This window comes from Carassius gibelio, chromosome A3 (assembly GCF_023724105.1).
Source record: "Carassius gibelio isolate Cgi1373 ecotype wild population from Czech Republic chromosome A3, carGib1.2-hapl.c, whole genome shotgun sequence".
NCBI classification, from domain to species: domain Eukaryota; kingdom Metazoa; phylum Chordata; class Actinopteri; order Cypriniformes; family Cyprinidae; genus Carassius; species Carassius gibelio.
In genome coordinates this window covers 11,034,804-11,056,846 of record NC_068373.1, presented here as the reverse complement: position 1 = coordinate 11,056,846, position 22,043 = coordinate 11,034,804, and the positions used below count along the sequence as shown (strand labels likewise).

At 36.1% G+C, this 22,043-nt stretch overlaps 2 protein-coding genes across 2 annotated transcripts; both read left to right on the top strand.

Annotated features, from left to right (window-relative positions):
* The first annotated feature begins 849 nt into the window (after positions 1-849).
* si:ch211-237i5.4 (slit homolog 2 protein) lies at positions 850-4,287 on the top strand. Its single transcript, XM_052538811.1, has 2 exons — positions 850-1,938; positions 2,892-4,287. The coding sequence occupies exons 1-2, from the start codon at positions 1,663-1,665 to the stop codon at positions 3,471-3,473; spliced, it is 858 nt and encodes a 285-aa protein (XP_052394771.1). The 5' UTR covers positions 850-1,662; the 3' UTR covers positions 3,474-4,287.
* Positions 4,288-9,435: 5,148 nt separating this feature from the next.
* Positions 9,436-19,458, top strand: LOC127942821 (beta-1,4 N-acetylgalactosaminyltransferase 1-like). The gene is made up of 12 exons (XM_052538799.1): positions 9,436-9,570; positions 15,540-15,677; positions 15,788-15,817; positions 15,940-16,092; positions 16,172-16,278; positions 16,554-16,591; positions 16,983-17,163; positions 17,332-17,418; positions 17,505-17,686; positions 17,794-17,937; positions 18,300-18,528; positions 18,720-19,458. The coding sequence occupies exons 2-12, from the start codon at positions 15,553-15,555 to the stop codon at positions 18,899-18,901; spliced, it is 1,458 nt and encodes a 485-aa protein (XP_052394759.1). The 5' UTR covers positions 9,436-9,570; positions 15,540-15,552; the 3' UTR covers positions 18,902-19,458.
* Positions 19,459-22,043: the final 2,585 nt, after the last annotated feature.

Sequence of the window (22,043 nt, the reverse complement as noted above, 5' to 3'; positions counted from 1 at the left end):
TGCCTTTATCTCGATTTTATTTTATTCAGAATTATATATATAATAAAATGGTTTACAGAATAGGTTTTAGTCAACTTGGTCAAGTACAGGGGACCGTTTTGTTAGGGAATCAAAGGGGATCCCTTGTCATTTTGAGTTTGAATATGTACAGCCCTGACTGGAATGAATCATTGATGCTGAAGTTTTTTCCGTTATTAAGGTACAAACCTATGCATTATTTAACGCATGATCTTGTGTTTCTGTCCCTGACCCCCATTGCTCATCCAGGTTATTAGGGCTTTGTATTGGGCCTCTTAAATTTACAATGAGATATCACACGTACACTCAACAAATGTAACAATTGTACTTTTTATTTTAAATTTATTAAGTGAAACACAAGTAAATGTCAGAATGTTAGATACTGTCAGTCTCCGTCAAGATTCATTGGGATTTTTTATTTATTTATGGACATACACAGTGAATGGTTATTGAGGCTAGCTAAAAACTAATTAAATGTTGTTGGTGTTTAATGATTCTTGAACCGGTTCACAAGGCGGATGAAATGATAGGTTACATAAAACAAGCGCTGAAAATATTTCTATGACATTTTTATTGAAGCAAATGCAAAACAGTTCATTTTAATAAATAAAATAATCGATAGGCTACAAGCAAAAGCAGACAGATGTTAATGATTTTTTCATCGAGAAATGGGGTAGGACCTGAAAAGTTTATGAACTTCCTACTCCTTTTTGAACATGGGAATTTCTAGTTTGAATTGCTTACAATAATTTTGGAAGATTGTGCTGAGAAGTACATGACTAAATTTAGCTGTTATTTATATATATATATATATATATATAATATTGTGTGTGTGTGTGTGTGTGTGTGTGTTCAACTAAAACTAAACTTAAACTTGTACAGTTTAATGTAAATTAATGTTCTAAAATACTTTTTTTGAGCTGAATCCTAGCTGCAACCAACTGAACTGACACAATAAAATAAGTAATAAACCGCAATATGTACTCCCTATACGTAACTTTTGGAGCGTTTAGAGCATGCAATTATTATTTTTATACAATTAAATTATGACCTTAAGTCTATGGTTATAACGTAAAGGAATCGCGTTTCTTAACCGGTTCTTTAAACCTGTTCGAAAGAACCGATTCGCGGGAATGAGTCTTCCCATCACTAGTGCGTTGCGCATCTTGGTGTGGAGCTGAACTGAATAACTGCGTAAGAAGAGTTGTTATTGACTAAGAAAGCCACGTTTATTTCTGTATTTTTAGTGGAGGAAATGAAAAAAACAATAACTTTTAATTAATTGATGTTGCGCGCATTCTGTATTAGTACGGTTTTATTTTTTCCTCGACAAAGACTAATTTTTCTTCTTTCGTGCAACTATCTGTTATTGCGTGTGTGAGCTTTTGGTTTTAAGGCGATTCGTGCTTCTGACAGACATTTCAGCTGCACTGCGAATATTCTGCTCAACTCAACTGTATAAGTCTAGTTTGCCGTCTTCATACAGAAACTACAGTTGAACAGAAACGGATGCGTTTATCACCGAGATCTCGTTCCTCTCCCGAGGAAAGCTGAGGTTCTGTTAATCGCCGCATGCAGAATACGGGACCGCACTCTCGCGCTCTGCAGAGCTCCAGTCAGCTCTCTTGAAGCTGTCATCACATCATGTTGCCGTCCATCGCGTTGTTTTTACTCTTTCTCTCTCCGTCGATGAGCTCGAGACTGTGTAGTCTCCTCTGCCGGTGTTATGAACACTCAGACCTGGTGGACTGTCACGCCAGGGGGTTTGAGGACGTCCCACATGGTCTCCCCCATGGCACCTGGCTCCTAGACCTGGGAGGAAACAAGCTTAAGGAGATCCGGAGTCGAGCTTTTGCTGGCCTTTGGTCTTTGCGTATACTAGTGCTCTCAGACAGCAGCATCCAGGCTCTTCAAACGCAGGTAAGAGCACTTATTCCTGGAGATCTACCTTCCCTGCAAAGTTCAGCTCCTACTCTAATCAAATGCACCTGAACCAGCTAATTAAAGGGATAGTTCTCCCCAAAACGTGACAATTTTATAAAATGTACTTACGCTTAGGCCATCCAAGATTTAGATATGAAGAAAAACCTGGGATCAGATTTGGAGAAATTTATCATTACATCACTTGTTCACCAATGGATCCTCTGCAGTGAATGGGTGCCGTCAGAACGAGTCCAAACAGCTGATGTACAATGATGAGAGTAATCCACACGATTCCAGAGTATCAGGAAATGTTGTATAAAGAAAAAAGCTGTTTGTGTAAAAAAAAAAAAAAACTTAAAAAGACAATTTTAATTTCAGACCATTGATAATGGCAAAAAAAATTAAACGGTAAAAAAAAAAAAGTCTAAATCAGGAGAGAAATATGCACCAATCAGGCGCTGTTTACGAGTGAAAACAGTCTAAAGCAGTGCTAAACAAATGGTGGTGTATTTTGAGAGGACAAGCAATGGACTTTTTCACTGGAGAAGGCATTATTATGGTTTAAGGTAGTGAAGGGTTAAAACGTCTTAAAGGGGACATCAGATGCACAAAATTAACTTTTTCATGGTGTTTGCATATAATAAAAATCCATTCAATATTTTTTTTTTAATCCCCAAAAGACCAAAACATGATTTTGATTTTCTGAGCAGTATGACATCATATGAAAGACATTTTTATCCGCTGTTTGGACTCATTCTGACGGCACCCATTCACTGCAGAGGATCCATTGGTTAGCAAGTAAAGAAATGCATTTCTCCTAATCTGTTCTGATGAAGAAACAAACTCATCTCATCTACATTTTGGATGGCATGAGGGTGAGTGATTTATTTATAATTTTTTTTGGTAAATGAATTAATTCATTTGAAAGAAATGTCTGTTTTCCCACACAGGCTTTTTTCTCTCTGTCCTTTCTGGAGAAGCTAGACATGAGTCGTAATAACCTCACGCAGATCCCTCCTAACTTCTCAGAGAGCCTGTCTTCTCTGCGTGAGTTGCGTCTGGACCACAATGCACTGCAGCTGTTGAAAACGTCAGGCTTTGAGCATCTGGAGAACCTTGAGAAGCTGGACCTCAGCCACAATCGCATCCAGTCTCTTGAACCAGGTGCGTTCCGTGGCCTGTCCCGTCTGCGCCACCTTTACCTCCAAGGGAACCACTTGGGTGCTGTGCGAGACCGATCTTTCACAATGCTGCCCGCCCTAGAAGTTCTGCTCCTGGGCAACAACAACATCTCTCGGATCGAGGTCAATGCACTAGCGCCATTGCACAGTCTGTCTCTGTTGGGTTTGGAGGGGAATCATCTGGAACATCTAAACTTCAAGACGTTCCTGAGCTTGCACACAGCTGCTACGCACCTGCAGTTGGCTGGGAACCCGTGGAACTGTGACTGTGACCTGCACCGTGTCTTCAGTAAGCTGCTCAGCGTGCGGCACCTCCACGTGGACGACTATCGCAACGTAACTTGTCGGTAGCCTTGGCAGCTCGTCGGAGCATTTTTGGCTTGGGTGGACAGCCAGCTGTGTGTGGCGGAGACGGTTACTGTGTTAGTCATCACCGCTACTGTGATTGTGACTGTTTTTGGTGCCTTGGTCATGGCGGAGAGAAAACGCAAGAAACAAAAACACTGGGAACAGAATGAGGAGGAAGCGCAAGAGTAAGGCGGTTTCACATGAGATTAGGACACTTTACTTCTTTTTTTTTGATTATGAAAACACAGATGATTCACCTGATTTGACCCCTTTTCCCAACAAAGAGCAAATACACAGATTCAGTGAGATCCTGGACTGATTCCATGAGTTGATGTGGTGATGGAAATCGAAACTCTTTAAGATGCAGTTCACAAACTTTGAACAGAAGTATTTGATAACTTGGATCTGATCTAATCTAGGATGCATTTAGATTAGAATCTGTGCTAGATTACCAATTAGTTGTGTAGATGTGTTATAGGTTATAATACCGTGTTCAGCAGCATCTTACAGACATCTCTTTGAAATCTTGCAAACTCTTGTCAAAATATCAAGGTTATTTTTATTTTATTGTATATTTAATTTAATTACATTCTAATAGTTTTCCCTTCTGCAATGTTTTTTTTTGTCTTTATAACATTTCTATTTCTTTTTCTCTTTTTTAAATATATATATATATATATATATATATATATATATATACACAATAACAAATGCTTTTCCCTTCATTTGTGATCTTTTTTTTTTATATTGTTTCAATAGAAAATGAATGCATGTCAATAATTGTGTTCCTTAATACAATAAAATCAATGTATTCCCTACCCTTTCTGCCAACTAACCTCATGTGTCCTTATGTGCTGTTTGTCTGTTAAATTAGTTTCCTTCTGGTTGACTGTAAAGCCTCAAAGCTCAAATCTCTACAGCTGCTGTCAGAGGATTACACATCAATTAATGCGCACAATTCCTCAAACGCCCTGACTGAACTTTCAAATCATAATTTGATGAGATTTAGTGTCACTGCGCTTGAGGAAGTCCTCTTGGTTATTGCATTTGGTCTATATTAAAACACAAAATGTGTACAAAAATAACAGACTTGTGTCTGCAGTTGCTTTTCTGTTGCACAGGCTGGGCTTTAAACCTCTGGGGTTTAAGCAGATTTGTGTGGACAGAGAAAGTGTAAAAATCCAGGTCAGTGAGTGTTTGGCACCATATGGAGCTCTCACTGACAGCAGATTACCAAACTTGGGAACAGCATGTCTCTATCCTCAGGGAAATACCAGACGACTGTGTTTGCTCCTTTCTGTATGACATATATGCACAAGGACATACTCTAACCGTTTAGCGAATAAAGTAATAGGTTGAACTAACAAATTGGACAACTGCAAAAAAAAAAAAAAAAAAAAAAAACTGTTTATTTTTGAACATCTGTCAGTATTTGCTGCATAAAACACAAATAGCCAATACAGAAAATCTGATAATTCATTTTAATTATGGTCCACCAGATAGCATTTACATCAATAAACATCAAACCAGATGTGTTGTAAGAGGTTTTAATGTTAAGGGATTGAACTAAGCACCCGTTCAAAACTATGATCTTACAGTATTTACATACTGTCTCAGGGAATTAATTACAATTTAGTTTTTTTTTTTTTTTTTTTTTTTTTTTTTTGCTAGTCTGCTTTTGTTCTATTAACAGATCTGTTTGGTAACCCTGAGATTTTAAAATAAATATTTTAATCATTAAGTGTCACATTTGCATGTTAATGGTCACATGAAATGCAGGTAACAAATAAAATACATTTTTAGTGAGTGATTTATTTTGATGTTATCTTAAAATGATTTGTTTCAATTTTGCATTTTTATGTTTTAATTAATTATTAGCTTTAATTCAACTCACAAACCCTTCATGAGCCCCAGTTTGGGAAACATTGACGTAATGTAATCTTTAATGCACTTCATTATGTTAATAACAACAAATTTAGGCCTAATATATTTTCTTTTTCTTCGTATTTTTATAGCAATATGGTACAAGATTTTCCCATTTAAATCAATCTGATAAACCAATTCGGTCAAAATCTGTACATAGAATACCTTTAAATAAAATATATATTTTATTAAAAAATAAACATAATTGACATAATTGAAGTACAATAAGATGTTAAACTGTAATATTAGATTAAATGTTAAAATCGTTATGTAACATATTTTCTATATTTATCTTTTTTTATATAAATTCCTCCTAATATATTTTTTTAAATAGCTTATATAATATAACAAATAATGTGTTATTCCAATTGTATTGTAAGTATATATTCAATATAAAATTATACATGCAAATTATTTATGAATTATTTTTTAAATATATTCATATAAATATAAATATTGTTTTTAAAGTTGCATGGGTCTTGTCTCATTTTTTTAAAAAGCTTATAAAATAACACTTTCAGCCTATTTTACAACTCTATATTAATATAATACTAATATCTTGATGCAGATGTTCTTTTAATAAAATTGTATAAGCTATAAATGTATATTAAATATAAATGTATTCATATAGATTATTTATTATTAATAAATTAGTTGGTAATAAGTATAAACATAGTTTAAAAAAGTGTTTTTAAGTCAAAAATGTTTAAGTGGCATATTTGTACATTGTAACCAGGTTTAAAGCTGAAGTAGGTAACTTTTGTAAAAATGTATTTGTCAAACCTGTCATTATGTCCTGACAGTAGAATATGAGACAGATAACCTGTGAAAAAATCAAGCTCCTCTGGCTCCTCCCAGTGTCCTATTGCCATTTGCAGAAATTCATCCGCTCCAAGTAAGAAACAACCAATCAGAGCTGCGGTCCGTAACTTTTTTTTGTGTTCAAGATTTACAAAATGTATATAATAAGCGAGTACACCATGAATCCATTTTCCAAACCATGTTTTTAGCCTGTCCTTCACTAGGGTGCACCTATAATAAGTGTTTATATTCGGACTATTTTAGATTGCTTCGGGGATGCCGCGGCGGAGTAACCCAGTACCGTTGTGATTCTTCATAGACATAAACAGAGAAGTAGTTCCGGCTACGATGTTCTTCCGCAAGACGCAAGCAGTTCTGTTTATTAACCGCTAGAGCGTCAAAAGTTCCCTACCGCAGCGTTTTATGTGAAGACTCTGCCAACTATTCACAAGCAGTCAAAGAAATGGTAAAACAATGTAAATATTTATTTCAAAATTTTTTATTATATTTTACAATATATTTATTATATATTTTTTTATTTATAAAAAAATAATTTCTATAGTGTATATAATTCTTTTCTACTTTAATTTATATTAAAATTGTATTCAATATATTTTAAATATATATATTTTTATGTACAGCCTGAAGCTGATTTTTGCTCAGTCTGCAGGTTGACACTTCTGTGTTTGATAGCCATGAGATGGTTCAGAGTCTGGCCTTTGGGCTCTCGCTCCTGCAGCGGACGGATATGAAGCTTGTGGTGTGAAGGGATTGCTTCCTGAGACTGGGCCTGAATCCTCCCTCACCAGGACTACAGTATGATGGAGAAACACTCTCAGGCTTTAACAGAAGCACTTCAGCACAACTCAGCCAACGTGATGCCCTTCTTTAACTCAGAGGCCCTCTTACAACTGCAGCACACTCAGGATGAGAGCAGGTTTAGCAGCCACTTTAGCCAAGTGATAATGGGCTGATAATGGAGTCTCCTATTTCTCTCACTGAGTCTGTGTTGTCTGTCTGCGTATATCAGCAGTGGTTCCCCAGTTCTCGCAGAGTGATTCCTCTGGTCTGTCCGGTGGGCCATGATGCAGCGGGCCGCTCTTCTGTCCTGAGTCCGATCCAGGTCACAGCAGTCTCTGAAAGTCATATTCCTGAACAGCTCAGGTGGCATCTGCAACCCAAAGCACAAGGTAGGGGCAAGATGTGAATATGACTAACAGAAAGCTTTGTTTACATTTCCAAACACTCATTTTGCCATTCATTGTAATTGTAATAATCCACTGAGATTAATGAATTGTATTAATGCAGTAAGATTTTTGTTTGCACTAGGAGTCTGACGACAACCAGTGCTTCTTTCTAATACTAAACTATGTGAAATAATATTTGAAGCCTATTCACTTGTCATAGTAAGTGATATATATATATATATATATATATATATATATATATATATATATAAACTGTCATATCATGCATTGTAACCAGGTTTGGTTTTTCCAAAAAACAAACAAACGTGTTTTTATTCCCTAAAATAAAAATATGGTTCATCACGAGAGCTCAGAAAATAGGTTCAAGGAATGATTGTCAACAGTTGCTTCAATAGCGTAAAGTGAACACAAGGTGGTAGTGTTGGAATTTGTTTAAATGGTTCCTTATGAAATTCATGCTTTATTTGTTCAAGTGATGGGTTTGGTGTTATTGCCTTCGCTGTCCTCACCTTCAGCCACAGGGGTGAGAGAAAACACACACACACACACACACACACACACACACTGAGACTAATAAAACTTGTCAAAGTCAAAGAACATGACTCAGATCATGAGTGAGGAACACCTGCGACCCGCTACAGCTGCTGAATGTAGTGCATTTGACAAAATTTGACTAATAAAAATTTAGAGGTTGTTAGTGATAACAGAATAGCCAATAAAAAGAGCAAACTTTTACCTATATGAGTCTTCATGTTTTATCCAAGTTTCAGGTTCAGGCACCTTATTTAAAAATGGAGATCCCATTCAAAGGTATGACATTTAGTGTTTCCTTTTTCGATGTTGCCAAACCTCACTTTTCCTTCCATCCAGTTCAGTAGAACAAATATCAGCATACATGATTAAATTTACACATGGGTGAATAAATTCTGATTTAATCATTATTTTACCAAAGTATATCACATGAGGATCACTCTTCACACATTCACTAGCCTAGATGACATTGACATTGACTGTCTCTTGGCACTGAGTAACACGTTAATTACTTAAGTTTTACTTAAGTATTCTGGAATATGAGCTTAATGAATCTGCACATGCGTTCTGTTGCAGGTATTGTGCAGCTGCTATGATTTATGACACTCTATACCTGGACAAATCTGTGGTCAGCAGCAGTAAACAAGGCCAAGGAACCGGTCAGATCTTGTGGGAGTGTATTCATCAGGACTTGCCGCGCTACAAACCGCATCAATCCCTGGTGTGTCTTGTCCTCCATGTTGCCCTGTTGTGATTCCCAGTCTTTGCCCATTTATCATGAATGTGCTCTCAAATCCTCAGGGACTTCTAGCACTGTGATCGCAGTTTTGTAAATGTGTATTAGATTCCAGTGTTTCTTGTCATAGCTATGCAAGAATTAGATTTAAAAAACTGTATAATTGCTATTAAATAGTTTCTTATGTTTTTAAATCTGTATTTAACCTCAAAATGATCTTTAAGTAAAATCTTTGAATTTGTGGAGGCTGTGCTGTAAAATTGAATTCTCATAATCTTAATTCAAATGATGAAGACTTTAAAAAAAAAAGTCTTGACAGTAATCAGCCTTGAGTGCTACTGTAAAGTTAGGGTTAGGTTTGAAAATGTTGAACCTATTGAAAGCATTCATTTGAATAGAAACGTATACATATCGAGCTTCACAGTGTCTTGGAGTACTAACAATTCTAATGTTGTCCCTAGCCCATAAAACATAAAAAAAGCTTTAAGTCAACTTCCCCAGGTCTTCATCTACATTTACTTTTTGGGAAAAAAACAGCTTGAGCATTTAACTAAACATCTTAATTTGTGTTCTACTCAAGAAAGTGAGTCACATGAGTTCGGAGTAACAGAAGTTTATTTAGCCCATTTCAGACACTTACGGTTTCTTAAATTCAGTATGTCATATAGCATATAGAGACAAAGAGGTGTTTTTACAGCAGGACATTATTTAAAGCAAAGAAATAAATCAATATAGTCATATAGGTAGTCCCTTTTGATAGGTGAGACACAACCCCACCCAAAGGCAGTCTTTGATTGTTATATTTATTTATTTAGCTATATAAATAACGTGAGAGATCATTTTCCTCTATAGTAGTCTTTGATGCAGGTGCTGCGTTTGGTGATGTATGATAGCCTAACAGGTATGTATTCATAATACGCTGTTGCTTTACTTGTACCTGTTTCTTCATATGATTTGTCACTGTACAGATTTAAATGATTGTGCACTTTTAAATAGTTTCAAATAAATTTGGAGGTCGACAGTACAGATGAAAACTGTTTAAATTTGATTACTTTAAGACTCAAATAAAGACTAGGGTGTGCGAAGCCTAAATATAATGTTTTTACTAAAACCGATGTATTGTATTTTAATTAAATAATGTAAATCTGCTTGTTAAATTGTGGCATGATGAATACTGTGTCCAAGCCTCCACTCTTTAACATTTAGGAGCATCAATCATATATTTCACACACATTTAGACATGGCCGTGACTTGCGACTGAAAGAAATTACTGAATATTTTTTAAATAAATTGTATTTTTAATTAAAAAGTGCAAAGGCAAAATAAACTAAATTTCATTTAGTAAATGGATAAACGGATATTCAGCTTTCATAAAGTCCACCAACTGCAGATAAATCTAGACCCAAAGAAAAAAAAGGATGCTGTGCTTGGTTTCAATCTGGACCTGGAAGCTTGTTGCGCAGGTTTAAACCAGTTGTACTGGCCAAAGTCCTTTTAAAGCCAAGTCATTGATTTGAAATGAGTTGACCTAAAATCACCCGAATCACAATTGATCAGTCAAACAAGATTAGTTTTAGAATATGGGTGCATAAATTAATTTTTACTTTTTTCTCTGAATGATGTTGTGGTGCGTGTATTTTATTTCCTGATGAGAGCAACATCTGTTCCCGACTCTTCAAGTGCTCATTCTACAGCGTTTTTTTCTAGAATTACAATTTCAATTGGAGTTAATTGTTACAAGTAGCCTATATTTTGTTGAATTAACAATTAAATCACCCAATGTGTAATCATTAACTGCTTTAAAAATACATGATGTTAACGAAATTGTTGAAACATTTGCAATTTGCTCTGTACGAATGACAACGTTAAAGCACAGCGTAATTAGCCTCGAGAACGATTGAGTCAGTCTTTTGTTCGTTATCTGGCTCGGCTCGGTGTTCATCTTGCAGCAGTTCAGTCAGTGTACTGTTTGAGTACATGCATTACTCCGGGATATTGGTTTGTTTGAACTCAGAGGGAGTGTCAGCCACATTAAAAAAGTTAACAGCTTAATTCATTTGTGGATTAATGCGTATTAGAGATGCGAACCGTTTAAAACGATTCAATTCGATTTGGTGAACTGGTTCAAGAAGATCCGGTTACATTGAATGATTCGTTCGCGAACCAGATATCATACACTGCAATGAACGCGCTCACAACAGACATGGAAGAGAAGACAATGCTGAATAAAGTAGTAGTTTTTGCTATTAACTGACCCTCTGATGTCACATGGACTGCTTTGATGTTTTTCTTACCTTTCTGGACATGGACAGTATACCGTACACACAGCTTCAATGGAGGGACTGAGAGCTCATAATTTTGATTTTTGGGTGAACTAACCCTTTAAGGGTGGTTGGGACAAAAGGAACAGTATATCTATACAGAATTTTTTTTCTCACCTAATGAGCAAAAATAAAAACCTTTTTGTTGTTGTGTCCTAGCTGTAAGAAAATGGGGTGCCCTCATTGGAGTGACATCATGCAGGTGGGCGGGGAAATTAAATGCATGAACCATCTATGGCATGAACCCGAGGAAAATTACATAAGCTTTTGCTAGTTTTCATAATAAGGTCCTAAAACTTTCATAGCTACTATCTTATACAAACTTTTGATGGAAACATAAATGTGACCCTGGAGCACAAAACCAGTCTTTAGTCGCTGGGGTAGGCTATTTGTCACAATAACAAAAAATACATTGTATGGGTCAACATTTTTCTTTTATGCCACAAAATCATTAAGATATTAAGTAAAGATCATGTTCCATGAAGATTTTTTGTACATTTTCTACTATAAATATGTTAAAACTTAATTTTTTAATTAGTAATATGCAATGCTAAGATCTTAATCTGGACATCTTTAAAGGCAATTTTTTCAATATTACGATTTTTTCGCACCCTCAGATTCCAGATTTTCAAATAGTTGTATCTCAGTCAAATATTGTCCTAACAAACCATACATCAATGGAAAGATATTTATTCAGCTTTCAGATGATGTATACATCTGACCCTTATGGTTTTGTGGTCCAGGGTCACAAATATGATGCACTACTAACAAAATCATTAAAAAAAAAAAAAAAAAAAAAAAGACAAAAATATAATTAATATCATGTTCTGTTTTCCAAATTAGGTAGTTTTTATTTTGTCCCATCTTCTCAAACACACTTTAGAAGATGATTTACCTTGTAATAGAGAACCACTGTATATGATCTGTATACCCTAAATCAGTGGTTTGCCACCTTATTTATGCAAGCTCTAATCAACCACAAAAATATTCACAAGCTCGATTTTTGCTAAAATAAAGATTATCAAATAGAAGCGTATTCATGTAAATGAAAAAAAACAACAACAACAAATCACAATCTCAACAAATTAGAATACTTCATAAGACCAATAAAAAAGTTTTTTACCGAATTGTTGGCCTTCTGGAAAGGATGTTAATTTACTGTACATGTACTCAGTACTTGGTAGGGGCTCCTTTAGCTTTAATTACTGCCTCAGTTCAGCGTGGCATGGAGGTGATCAGTTTGTGCCACTGCTGAGGTGGTGTGGAAGCCCAGGTTTCTTTGACAGTGGCCTTCAGCTCATCTGCATTTTTTTGTCTCTTGTTTCTCATCTTCTTTTTGACAATAGCCCATAGATTCTCTATGAGGTTCAGATCTGGTGAGTTTGCTGGCCAGTCAAGCACACCACTTTTGGCAGTGTGGGCAGGTGCCAAATCCTGCTTAAAAATCAAATCAGCATCTTCAAAAAGCTGGTCAGCAGAAAAAAGCATGAAGTGCTCCAAAATGTCTTGGTAAACATCTTTTTTTCTTGTGTCAAATAACACAATGGACCAACACTAGCAGATGACACTGCACCCCGGATCATCACAGACTGTGGAAACTTAACACTGGACTTCATGCAACTTGGGCTATGAGCTTCTCCATCCTTCCTCCAGACTCTAGGACCTTGGTTTCCAAATGCAATACAAAACTTGCTCTCATCTAAAAGGAGGACTTTGGAACAATGGCAACAGTCCAGTTCTTCTTCTCCTTAGCCCAGGTAAGACACATCTGATGTTGTCTGTGGTGCAGGAGAAGGTTAACAAGAGGAATACGACAACTGTAGCCAAATTCCTTGACACTTCTGTGTGCGGTGGCTCTTGATTCCTTGACCCCAGCCTCAGTGCGACCCCAGCCTCGATTTTGCTTGACAATCCTCGTAAGGCTGCTGTTTTTCTCGGTCGGTTGAACATCTTTTTGTTCCACACATTTTCCTTCCACTCAACTTTCTGTTAACATGCTTGGATACAGCACTCTGTGAACAGCCAGATTCTTTGGCAAAGAATGTTTGTGGCTTACCCTCCTTGTGAAGGGTGTCAATGATTGTCTTCTGGACAACAGTCAGATCAGCAGTCTTCTCCATGATTGTGTAGCCTAGTGAACCAAACTGAGAGAGAATTTTGAAGGTTCAGGAAACCTTTGCAAGTGTTTTGAGTTGATTAGCTGATTTGCATGTCACCATATTCAATAAAAGAACCAGACTTAAACTACTTCAGTCTGTGTGCATTGAATTTATTTAATGCACAAGTTTCACAATTTGAGTTGAATTACTGAAATTAATGAACCTTTCCATGACATTCTAATTTACTGAGATGCACTTGTATATGCTGAGGGTCGCCGTGATTTTGATTATCCTGGATCAACATTATAGTCCAAAAATATATCCCTACCCCTAAACCCAACCCAGATTAACAAGGATGTTGATCCAGGAACATGTTGTAGGCTACTTGGTGTAATCACACTCACCATATGCTGAGGTGTGTCTTCTTCCTCCGATCTGATATGAACGGAACTTTTAAAAAGAAGGGAAAAATTCAGGGGAAATCCCGACTTTAAACAAACATCCTTTTTGTTTGCGAAACTTAGGATATACAAACAGTGACTCGTTAAGAAATGTTTTCTTAATAAAAGTGTACGGTAGCTTCTCCCTTAATGACGTTAAGAGCAATTCAATTGTCTATCATAGATCAGTGGATCAGATGGACTAACATGGACCCGGAAACGGAGACGCCAGTCAGTATTGACAGGAAATGTCAGGTGTAGCCTATGCCAGGTGTCTGTAAACCTAGGAAAGAATGTACTGATAGAGCAGCAGATTTTGGCCTATGGCTTGAATGAGTTTCTTCTTGATGTCAGAAGCTTGGGTAGACTCTGAACCTTGCAAAACAGCTCATACTGAACAACCATGCTAAGGGATAATGTTGAAAAACACATGGAGCCACGTAGTGTGTGGGAGTAGGGTGCAGACAATGCTACAGTATTCTTTTTATTTTGGTTAGTCTATATATTTAGTAGGCCTAAGATCAGTAGTTTTTGTTTTTTCATTTGTTAGGATTGTTTTTGTTGGTTATGTTTATCGTTCAATATCAATATTCAAATCCTGGCCAGGACGTGTCCTGTATTATTCGATTAATTTGAGTTTTAAGCATCAGAAGATAAAAAAGTCATCACAAGGATCCCCACTTTGGTGCATCAATTTAGGGAGTGTCTCAAAAGTGCAAAATCCACAATAAACTTTTGTTTGTGAACATAAACCTGCTTTGTGTAACAATGTCAGGTCACATGACTGACATTAATGATATTATTTATATAAATACCAATTCTTCTTTCTGTTTAGAGAACCCTGAAACTTCTTTGCTCTCACATAATGTTGTTTTGATATTCTTAATTTGATCAAATGTTAAGTGAATGTTACTTTTGAATTTACATATCATTTAATTTTTGGTTTTTATGATTGTGAAAAGGAAAGTGATATTTAGTCATAAACCTTATTTTCCCTATTTATAATTTCATCTGTACTAAAAGACTGAAGGAGCCTGGATTGTTATTGTTGTTGTCTTAATACAAACTGGATTTTGGAAATAGGATTTTAGTGTATTTTTGGTGAACCTTTCAAATATTCAAATCTATATAACTTATAATCATGTGATTTCATGTTGCCACACCCAGTGTATTATGTATACAGGAACAACAGTATTATGTATGCAGGAAAAATGATTCTAATCAGTCTTGAGCCTGGCTCTCTCATGAGCCAACAGGCCTTAAATGTCCTAAAGTCGTGCATAGTCCACTGTACCATTCATTCCTACAACAATTAAATCAGCTTGTCTATAAGGGCATTTTTCAAATGTATCTATTAAATATTCAAAATGTAAGTTAGAATGTTTTTTAATACAACACAGCAGGTGTGGCAATATGAGCTCACATGACCAGGAAGTTATATAGTTATTTTGAATATTTAAATTCACCAAAAATAGATGAAATATTATTTCCAAAATCAAATTCATGTAAGATTTGTGTCAGGTGTGTGTGAAGATATTAAAACTGGTGTTACATCATTGGGTCACATGACCATGAAGTTATATAGATTTGAAATTTTGAACAATTCCTTAAAAATAGACTTTTCCAAAATCCAAGTGATATGTTAAAAGTGTTTCTGAATGTAGTACAGGTGTCATAACAACACCTGTTTCTATCAGTTAAAATAAAATGTTGTAGTGCTATGTAATAACAATGTAACAGTTTGTGGTGAATATCCCATTCACAGTTTAAAATTATTAATGGTTTTCCACTTAATTCACTTCTTCCACAATTTATTTGTATTATGGTTTTCATGTTTTCAAATCTTGGAATGTGTATATTTCTTATTGTTTTTATGCACTTTTGAGAAAGTGCCTTAATTCACTGAATGTCCAACATAAACTAACTTTACTCCTCTTATAGTTCATTGGTTTTACAACCCCAGCAAACCTATAAATGCTTCATAATCTGCTTTTGACTTCTTCCTTTCAGATAATCACTAGAAATGAATTACAGCTTTTTCTTTAAGTTATTCCTGACTGGGCTCTGTTTTACTGCACTGGGCATTTACAGTATACAAAGTGGTTTTCTGGATATTACAGATGACATAAGAAGACTGTTGCCACCAGGGTATGACCCTACTATATTTTGCCCATATTTGTTTTTGGTTGTTCATCATATTGTGGTCTTGCAAATTTGTTTCATGGGCATTTGTTTTATTTATTTATTTATTTTTGCAGCACAGGGCTCCTCCAATTTTCTAAACAAAGGTCAGTGGTTGGTTATTTATTTAGAATACTATAATCTCTGTAACTTGATCTTACCTCTGTATCATTTTATATGACTTCTTATGTGTGATATTTACCTTGTCATTGCCTATGTGGATTCACAGAGTGTATAATCACAACATTGGACCATTTCCCAGTAAAAATCGTTCGTCTTGTTCCTGTAAAGGATATTCTTTAAATGCTCAAAATGTGCCAGTGGATGAACTGGAAGACCTTCAGAGACGTCGGTCTGAGGAGTACCGCCAATACCAGCTCAGGTCAAAGAACATTCCAGTTCTTAGCCCTTATTTCATTTTCATTACTAAATCCTAAAAGTTATAATTCTGTATTTCTTAGGATGGGGACAAAAATGGAGTCACTTATACTTGCCCAACCCAACTCACCCCTCCAATATCCCATCCAGGGTTTCGTAGTGGAACCTCTTGCAAAAAGTGTGATACCAGGTAAAACTCCCTTCTTCATGTGAAAGAAGTTTCTGAACTTGGCTGTGTTTATCTTTTAGATATATTAGATGCTTAAATATCTCTTTCTACTTTTGGATGTTCGATCTTATATGTCAAAGGCCAATACAGAAATTAGCAATTTACTTTGTTTTCAAACTGAATATTAACTAAGAATTTTACATCTTGGTTAAAGAAAACATTTATTTATTTTTTTTACTATTACTATATGAAAATTAAATATGAATTAAACTGAACTGAACTGCCCATTTTCACAGGTTTGGCTCTGCATGCACAAAAGAGAAGACTATATAAGGTTTGTTTTAACATTTGTGTGGCCCATGGAGGACCTTTTGGGTTTTTTTGGTTTGATATTGTCAGTCAAGGTGCAAGGTCTATTGTATTTCGCTTTGCCAGGGCTTACAGGATCCAAATGAGTCTTTTCTGTGTTCTTCAAGTGTGAAATCAACACTACTGATTACTTTCTTTGTGAAAGACCTCCAGTCATGATTATTAATGAAGATCACACCGATCATCCATTCAGCTTCCACAAGGCTGTCAAACTCATTTCCTGAATAGTATAGTTCCAACCCTCCTCTAGTTTTCAAATAAGCCTGAAGGGACTTGATTAGCTGGATTAGGTGCGTTTAATTAGGGTTGAAGCTAAACTTTGACACCCCTGATCTATCACTTTGGTGCTCTTATAGGTGACTTTGAGTGTGAAGAAAGGAGTGCTCTCAGTGGAGGATGTTCTAGATGGAGATCAGGTGGAAGGACAGGGTCAAAGTAGTCTGACCATCTCATCCAGCAGCCACACACATCTGAATGATCTGCTCTCCAGAGTCACCTACACCGGCACCATCTACCGTGTGAAGACTAAAGATCTTGGTAATGCCAGCACCACCCTCTTTGTCCAGTATGTTCAGAGAATGGGTGTGGGCTACTGATCTTATTGTTTTTTTACTGTCTAGTTTACTTTTGACTTTAGATTCAATTTAGCTTTTATTTTTTAAATTAAAATAGCCTACTGTAAACCACTTTTCCTTGTCTCCTTAGTAAATTTTTCTTTTGAGAGCTATGAGGCTATATTTCCCATTGTGATCAAGAGATCCTCAGTTCCTGTTCTGTATGACCCAGGGACAGGTAAGACCACAAAACTTGCACGTATCTGGTGTTGTTTAGATTATGTATGGTCAGTGACCCTTTCCCCTTCTTTCTCTGGGTCTTAGATATTAACTCACAGGTGACCATAACAACCAAGACCTTTCTGAGATATGACGAGCTGAACATACTCATCAACAGCATCCGACAGTTCTACCCCCAAATCAAGATCATTATTGCAGATGACAGTCTGGAGCCGCAAAACGTGACTGGCTACAACTTAGAGCACTACATTATGCCTCCTGCACAGGTAAATATGTTTTAAGGCCTCATTGGTACTGCCTTAATAATAGTGTGTGTCAACATAATGTTGTCAGGTGACTAAAATATGGAAGATCCCTTTATCTGTTTCCTCAGGGCTGGTTTGCAGGCAGGAATCTGGCTATATCTCAGGTTACCACTAAATACATCCTGTGGGTTGATGATGACTACATGTTCAATAACAATACACGGATTGAAAGCTTTGTGGAGATAATGGAGAAAGTTCCAGAACTGGATGTGGTCAGTAAAGTGATACTTTTTGTTATTTTTTTTGCAAAGGAAATTAAAAGGTTCATCGGTGGGTCTCATTCATTAAAAAAACATGCATATGCACAAATTTATTAGTGATTAAAAAAATATATATATATACTCTAGGTAGCCTTCTAAATGTGTTAAGGTATGCTCATGTTCTTCAATTCCTAAAAAGTTTCATGAGAAGTTCTTCCATGAAGTGATTAGCGAATGAGACTTGTTGGTTCTATGCTCACCTCTTTTTTCTTTGTATTAGTGTTCATTTTGACTTGATGGTGGCCTTCTCTAACTATTAACCTGTAAATAAAAGAAACAGAAACAGTTCCCCCCTGTCTCTCTCTCTGTTGCAGGTTGGCGGTGCAGTGGGGAGAAATCAGTTCTTTTTCCACCTTCAGTACGAGGAAGGGGATGAAGAGGAGGGCGGTTGTCTCAGACGTTTGCATGGGAGGAAGAATCAACCAGTTCCAGGCTTTGACGGATGTTTCTTTGTAGATGGGGTCGTCAACTACTTTCTGGCACGGACAGATGCTGTGCGACGGGTTGGCTTTGATCCGTTTCTGAAGAGGGTGGCTCACACTGGTAGGTGCATCCCGCTGCTTCTGGATGATTGCGTTAGTTTATGGTTTGAGCACTGAATTCTTTTTTGAAAACAAGTTTTCTGGGACTGTCTTGGACATTCTGGGCTGTGAAAATATACTTTAATATCTATCTCTCTTGAGTATATTTTTATGATTTCCCTTCTTCTGTCTCTCTACCCCAAACCCCTGCAGAGTTTTTTCTTGATGGTCTTGGAGATTTGCTGGTTGCGTCCTGCAAAGGACTTTCAGTCGACCACCAGAAGAAGCGCAGACAAGGCAATTACAGGCGCTTTAGGTTTCCAGGACGAGCGGATGGGAGAAACAAACTGGCCCGTCATTTCTTCAAGAATTATTTGAAATGCATCAGGTACTGAGGGACTTTTGAGGAGAAGGGTGGCCATTCTCCCACACAGACCAAGCTGAATTTAACCTGAGCGAACCTCATTAAAAACAATCTATATGAGCAAAGGTTCGCCTGAGACATGTTTTGGTAAAGAAAAGAGTAGTGAAGTTTTGTGACATTTAAGAAAAATTTACAATTCAGTCGATGGAATCAGCATCAACAAAAACCATGAGCCAAGTTTGAGTCTTCAGGAGAACAACTGATCTCTGGGAATTAATATTTTGACCATATGAATTTATTAAACACTTTTTTTTCATATTTATTACTGTGGGTTACGGTTATGAAATAAAATAAATGCTTTTAATACATTACAGTGCAATAAATGTGACTGTCATTCGCAACAATGGACTTTCTTTATCTGTATAGTATAATTTATATATATATATATGTGGCGAGTGGGCGGGGCCGAGAGGCGTGGGAACGAGGAGTGAGGCCAGGTGTAGTGATTGGAGATGAGCTGCGCCCCACCGCCAGTATCGAGTCCCACGTAGGAGATGGAAGGATATAAAACGACCGTGTAGGACGAGAGAGGACCAGGCCTGGGACATTATTTTATGTTTGCTTTTTAAGCGCACCAGTCGTCCGGGAGGGGCTGGTGCGCTGTTTTGTGTTTATTTTGAATATTAAAATTATGTTTTGATTGTGCGCCGGTTCCCGCCTCCTTCTTCCCGATGTATATGGAGTTGTAATATCATTACAAAATATATATATATATATATATATATATATATATATACACATACATCTCAGGTGTTTTCTGTTATTTAGTTGTTTAAGTGTTTATTGTAAACATTTTGTTTTGTCATTTAAGTCTTTCTGATTTCTTTTACATGGAATTGCCATTGAACATGTTTAGCTGTGGTAAACAATGGAAATATTTTAACAGTAATTGGAATAAAATAATAATAATAAATGTTTAACCAGATAGTGACTCATTTTACCAAATAAGAAATAAATCTGTTAGTGGCTATTTTCACTAATTGTAAATCGAGATAGATGCTATTTACACTTTTTACACTAAGTGAAAATAGCAGGATTTTTCTTCTATTTATTCTACTTATTGCAAATACTGACAATTGTCTGCACCTCAGTATTATAGTGCATTGTAAAACAGTAGGCCTATGCAATAATAACATATTGATAGTAAATTATAGTTTAAATTCAAATTATTAAATGGATGCCAACTTATTGACAATAAAGCCCTCACTGTAAAAACTAAAGGTTCCTGGAGGCACCTTTTGGGGTTCTTCACTTCGCCACACCGGCGGAACCCTCTGAAGAGCCTCTAGGCACCACTCTAAATGGGGGTGGTTCTCTGTGGAACTTTCAATTGTTCCTGGAGGAACCCTTTTATTATGATGGCCAGGAACCACCTGGGGTGCTTCAAGGCACCATTTCCCTAATTTCAGTTCTTTAATGCCCCCCCCCATTGGTTTATTTGTCCTGCTATTGACCTTTTTAATGATTAAAAAATAAAACTGAAAAAATAAAACAAATGCATATAAAACAGTTTATTGATAAACAACAACAGTATCCATAATCACAATACTGCACATCACAATCCCATTCATGGCAACATCAGTGTTAATACTGCTATAAACAACAACAACAACAACAAAAAAAGCATTTACACCTTGGTAAAATTAGAAACAAATAAATGTGACTCAATAATCTTAGAACTTTAAAAAAACATTTTATATACCTAAAACAATGATTTAAATTTTAGACACAATGCAATTAATAGTAACATATTCTTTCCTGTTCTAAATAGTGGTGACTGATTGGGGGAATTCACACAGGACATTTCAAGAAATTGATAAGCCTCAAGATAGATGTATTTAGCTTAATAAACCAGTTTCTCAGCAGCGTAAGTTGTTATAGTTGGGTTAACTTCGAGAGCAGTGAATGGGAGAGTATCACAAATATATTTTTGCATTCTTATTTACTCAAATAGCAAAATGAAAAACTCTACAATAGCATTTTCACAACTTTCAATCAAAGGAAAAAATCTGACAGAGACTGATAACAGCAGTCAGACAAGAGAACAATGTCAAATTTAGCATTCCTCACAAAGACTCTGGGTTAGAAACACCCTTGCATTAGCATTAACTATTTTTTTTCTGTAATTTGAGACGAATGTGATATAATACAAAGTATAGTGTTATAAATGCACATCATTTAAAAAGAAAAATCTAAATATACAAACATTGTGAGGATTTACGATACAAACACAGCTGAAACACATCATCAGTCTTGTGAAAATGGTCCATGATCTCCTCCTGAATGACCAACAGATACAGCTGAAAAACAGTGTGCTTTAGGGTACTTTTAATTGCTTTTCTATATAATGTTGAACAGAACACAGTTACTCATAGAAAGGTGAACTCATGTCGGCAGGTTCATCAGCAAGAAGCTCCTCACCATCAGGAAAGACTGCAGTGCCGCTCTCATCTAATGGGTCTCCTGTTATTACCACTGCTGTTCTGAGATTATGTGTAGGCTGTTCATTGAAAAAAAGAGTGATTTACTTAAAATTAAATAATAAAATATTTACATTTATTCATTTAGCACAGGTATTTTTTTATTATCTTAAAAATGAGGAACACCACAGGAATTATTTATGTCATATTATTGCATTGATTAATGGTTGTAGACTAATTAAGTACACAATGTGTCTATAATGTGTGTGTGTACACTACATATGTCTACACACATGGACAAACTCATACTTACCTCATCATATACAGTCCAGGACAGCAGGATCATCATGTAACAGGAAGGGCAATGGTATAATTAATCTAAAATAAAAAATAAAAAAGAACTGTTAATAACCTATAAATAATTGAATGTTTTAGAAGGGTTTCTGGTGTGTGTCTGCAACCATTCACTTATTTACACACCTGCAAAATATGGGGTATGTCCAGAGAGGTCTGTTTATTGTCAGTCAGCATCAGACTTCAGCAGCTGTCTGTTCACTGCCTCACAGGTGTCCACTACAAAGCCACATTTCTTCATTAACTGCTGAATAAAAAATAACATATGGGTAGTTTTTTATTGTTTAATTCAGTTCAGTGTAACAGTGTGATTTTTACATTTAGGTTTTTTTTTTTCAC

What these genes read in the sequence shown, in the direction of transcription:
- LOC127942821 (XM_052538799.1), top strand. Translation starts at nt 15,553, where the DNA reads ATGAATTACAGCTTTTTCTTTAAGTTATTCCTGACTGGGCTCTGTTTT. An exon ending in TCTGTATGACCCAGGGACAG is followed by an intron (nt 17,419 to 17,504) that starts GTAAGACCACAA and finishes TCTGGGTCTTAG; the next exon opens with ATATTAACTCACAGGTGACC. An exon ending in AAGTTCCAGAACTGGATGTG is followed by an intron (nt 17,938 to 18,299) that starts GTCAGTAAAGTG and finishes TCTCTGTTGCAG; the next exon opens with GTTGGCGGTGCAGTGGGGAG.
- si:ch211-237i5.4 (XM_052538811.1), top strand. Translation starts at nt 1,663, where the DNA reads ATGTTGCCGTCCATCGCGTTGTTTTTACTCTTTCTCTCTCCGTCGATG. An exon ending in TCCAGGCTCTTCAAACGCAG is followed by an intron (nt 1,939 to 2,891) that starts GTAAGAGCACTT and finishes TTTCCCACACAG; the next exon opens with GCTTTTTTCTCTCTGTCCTT.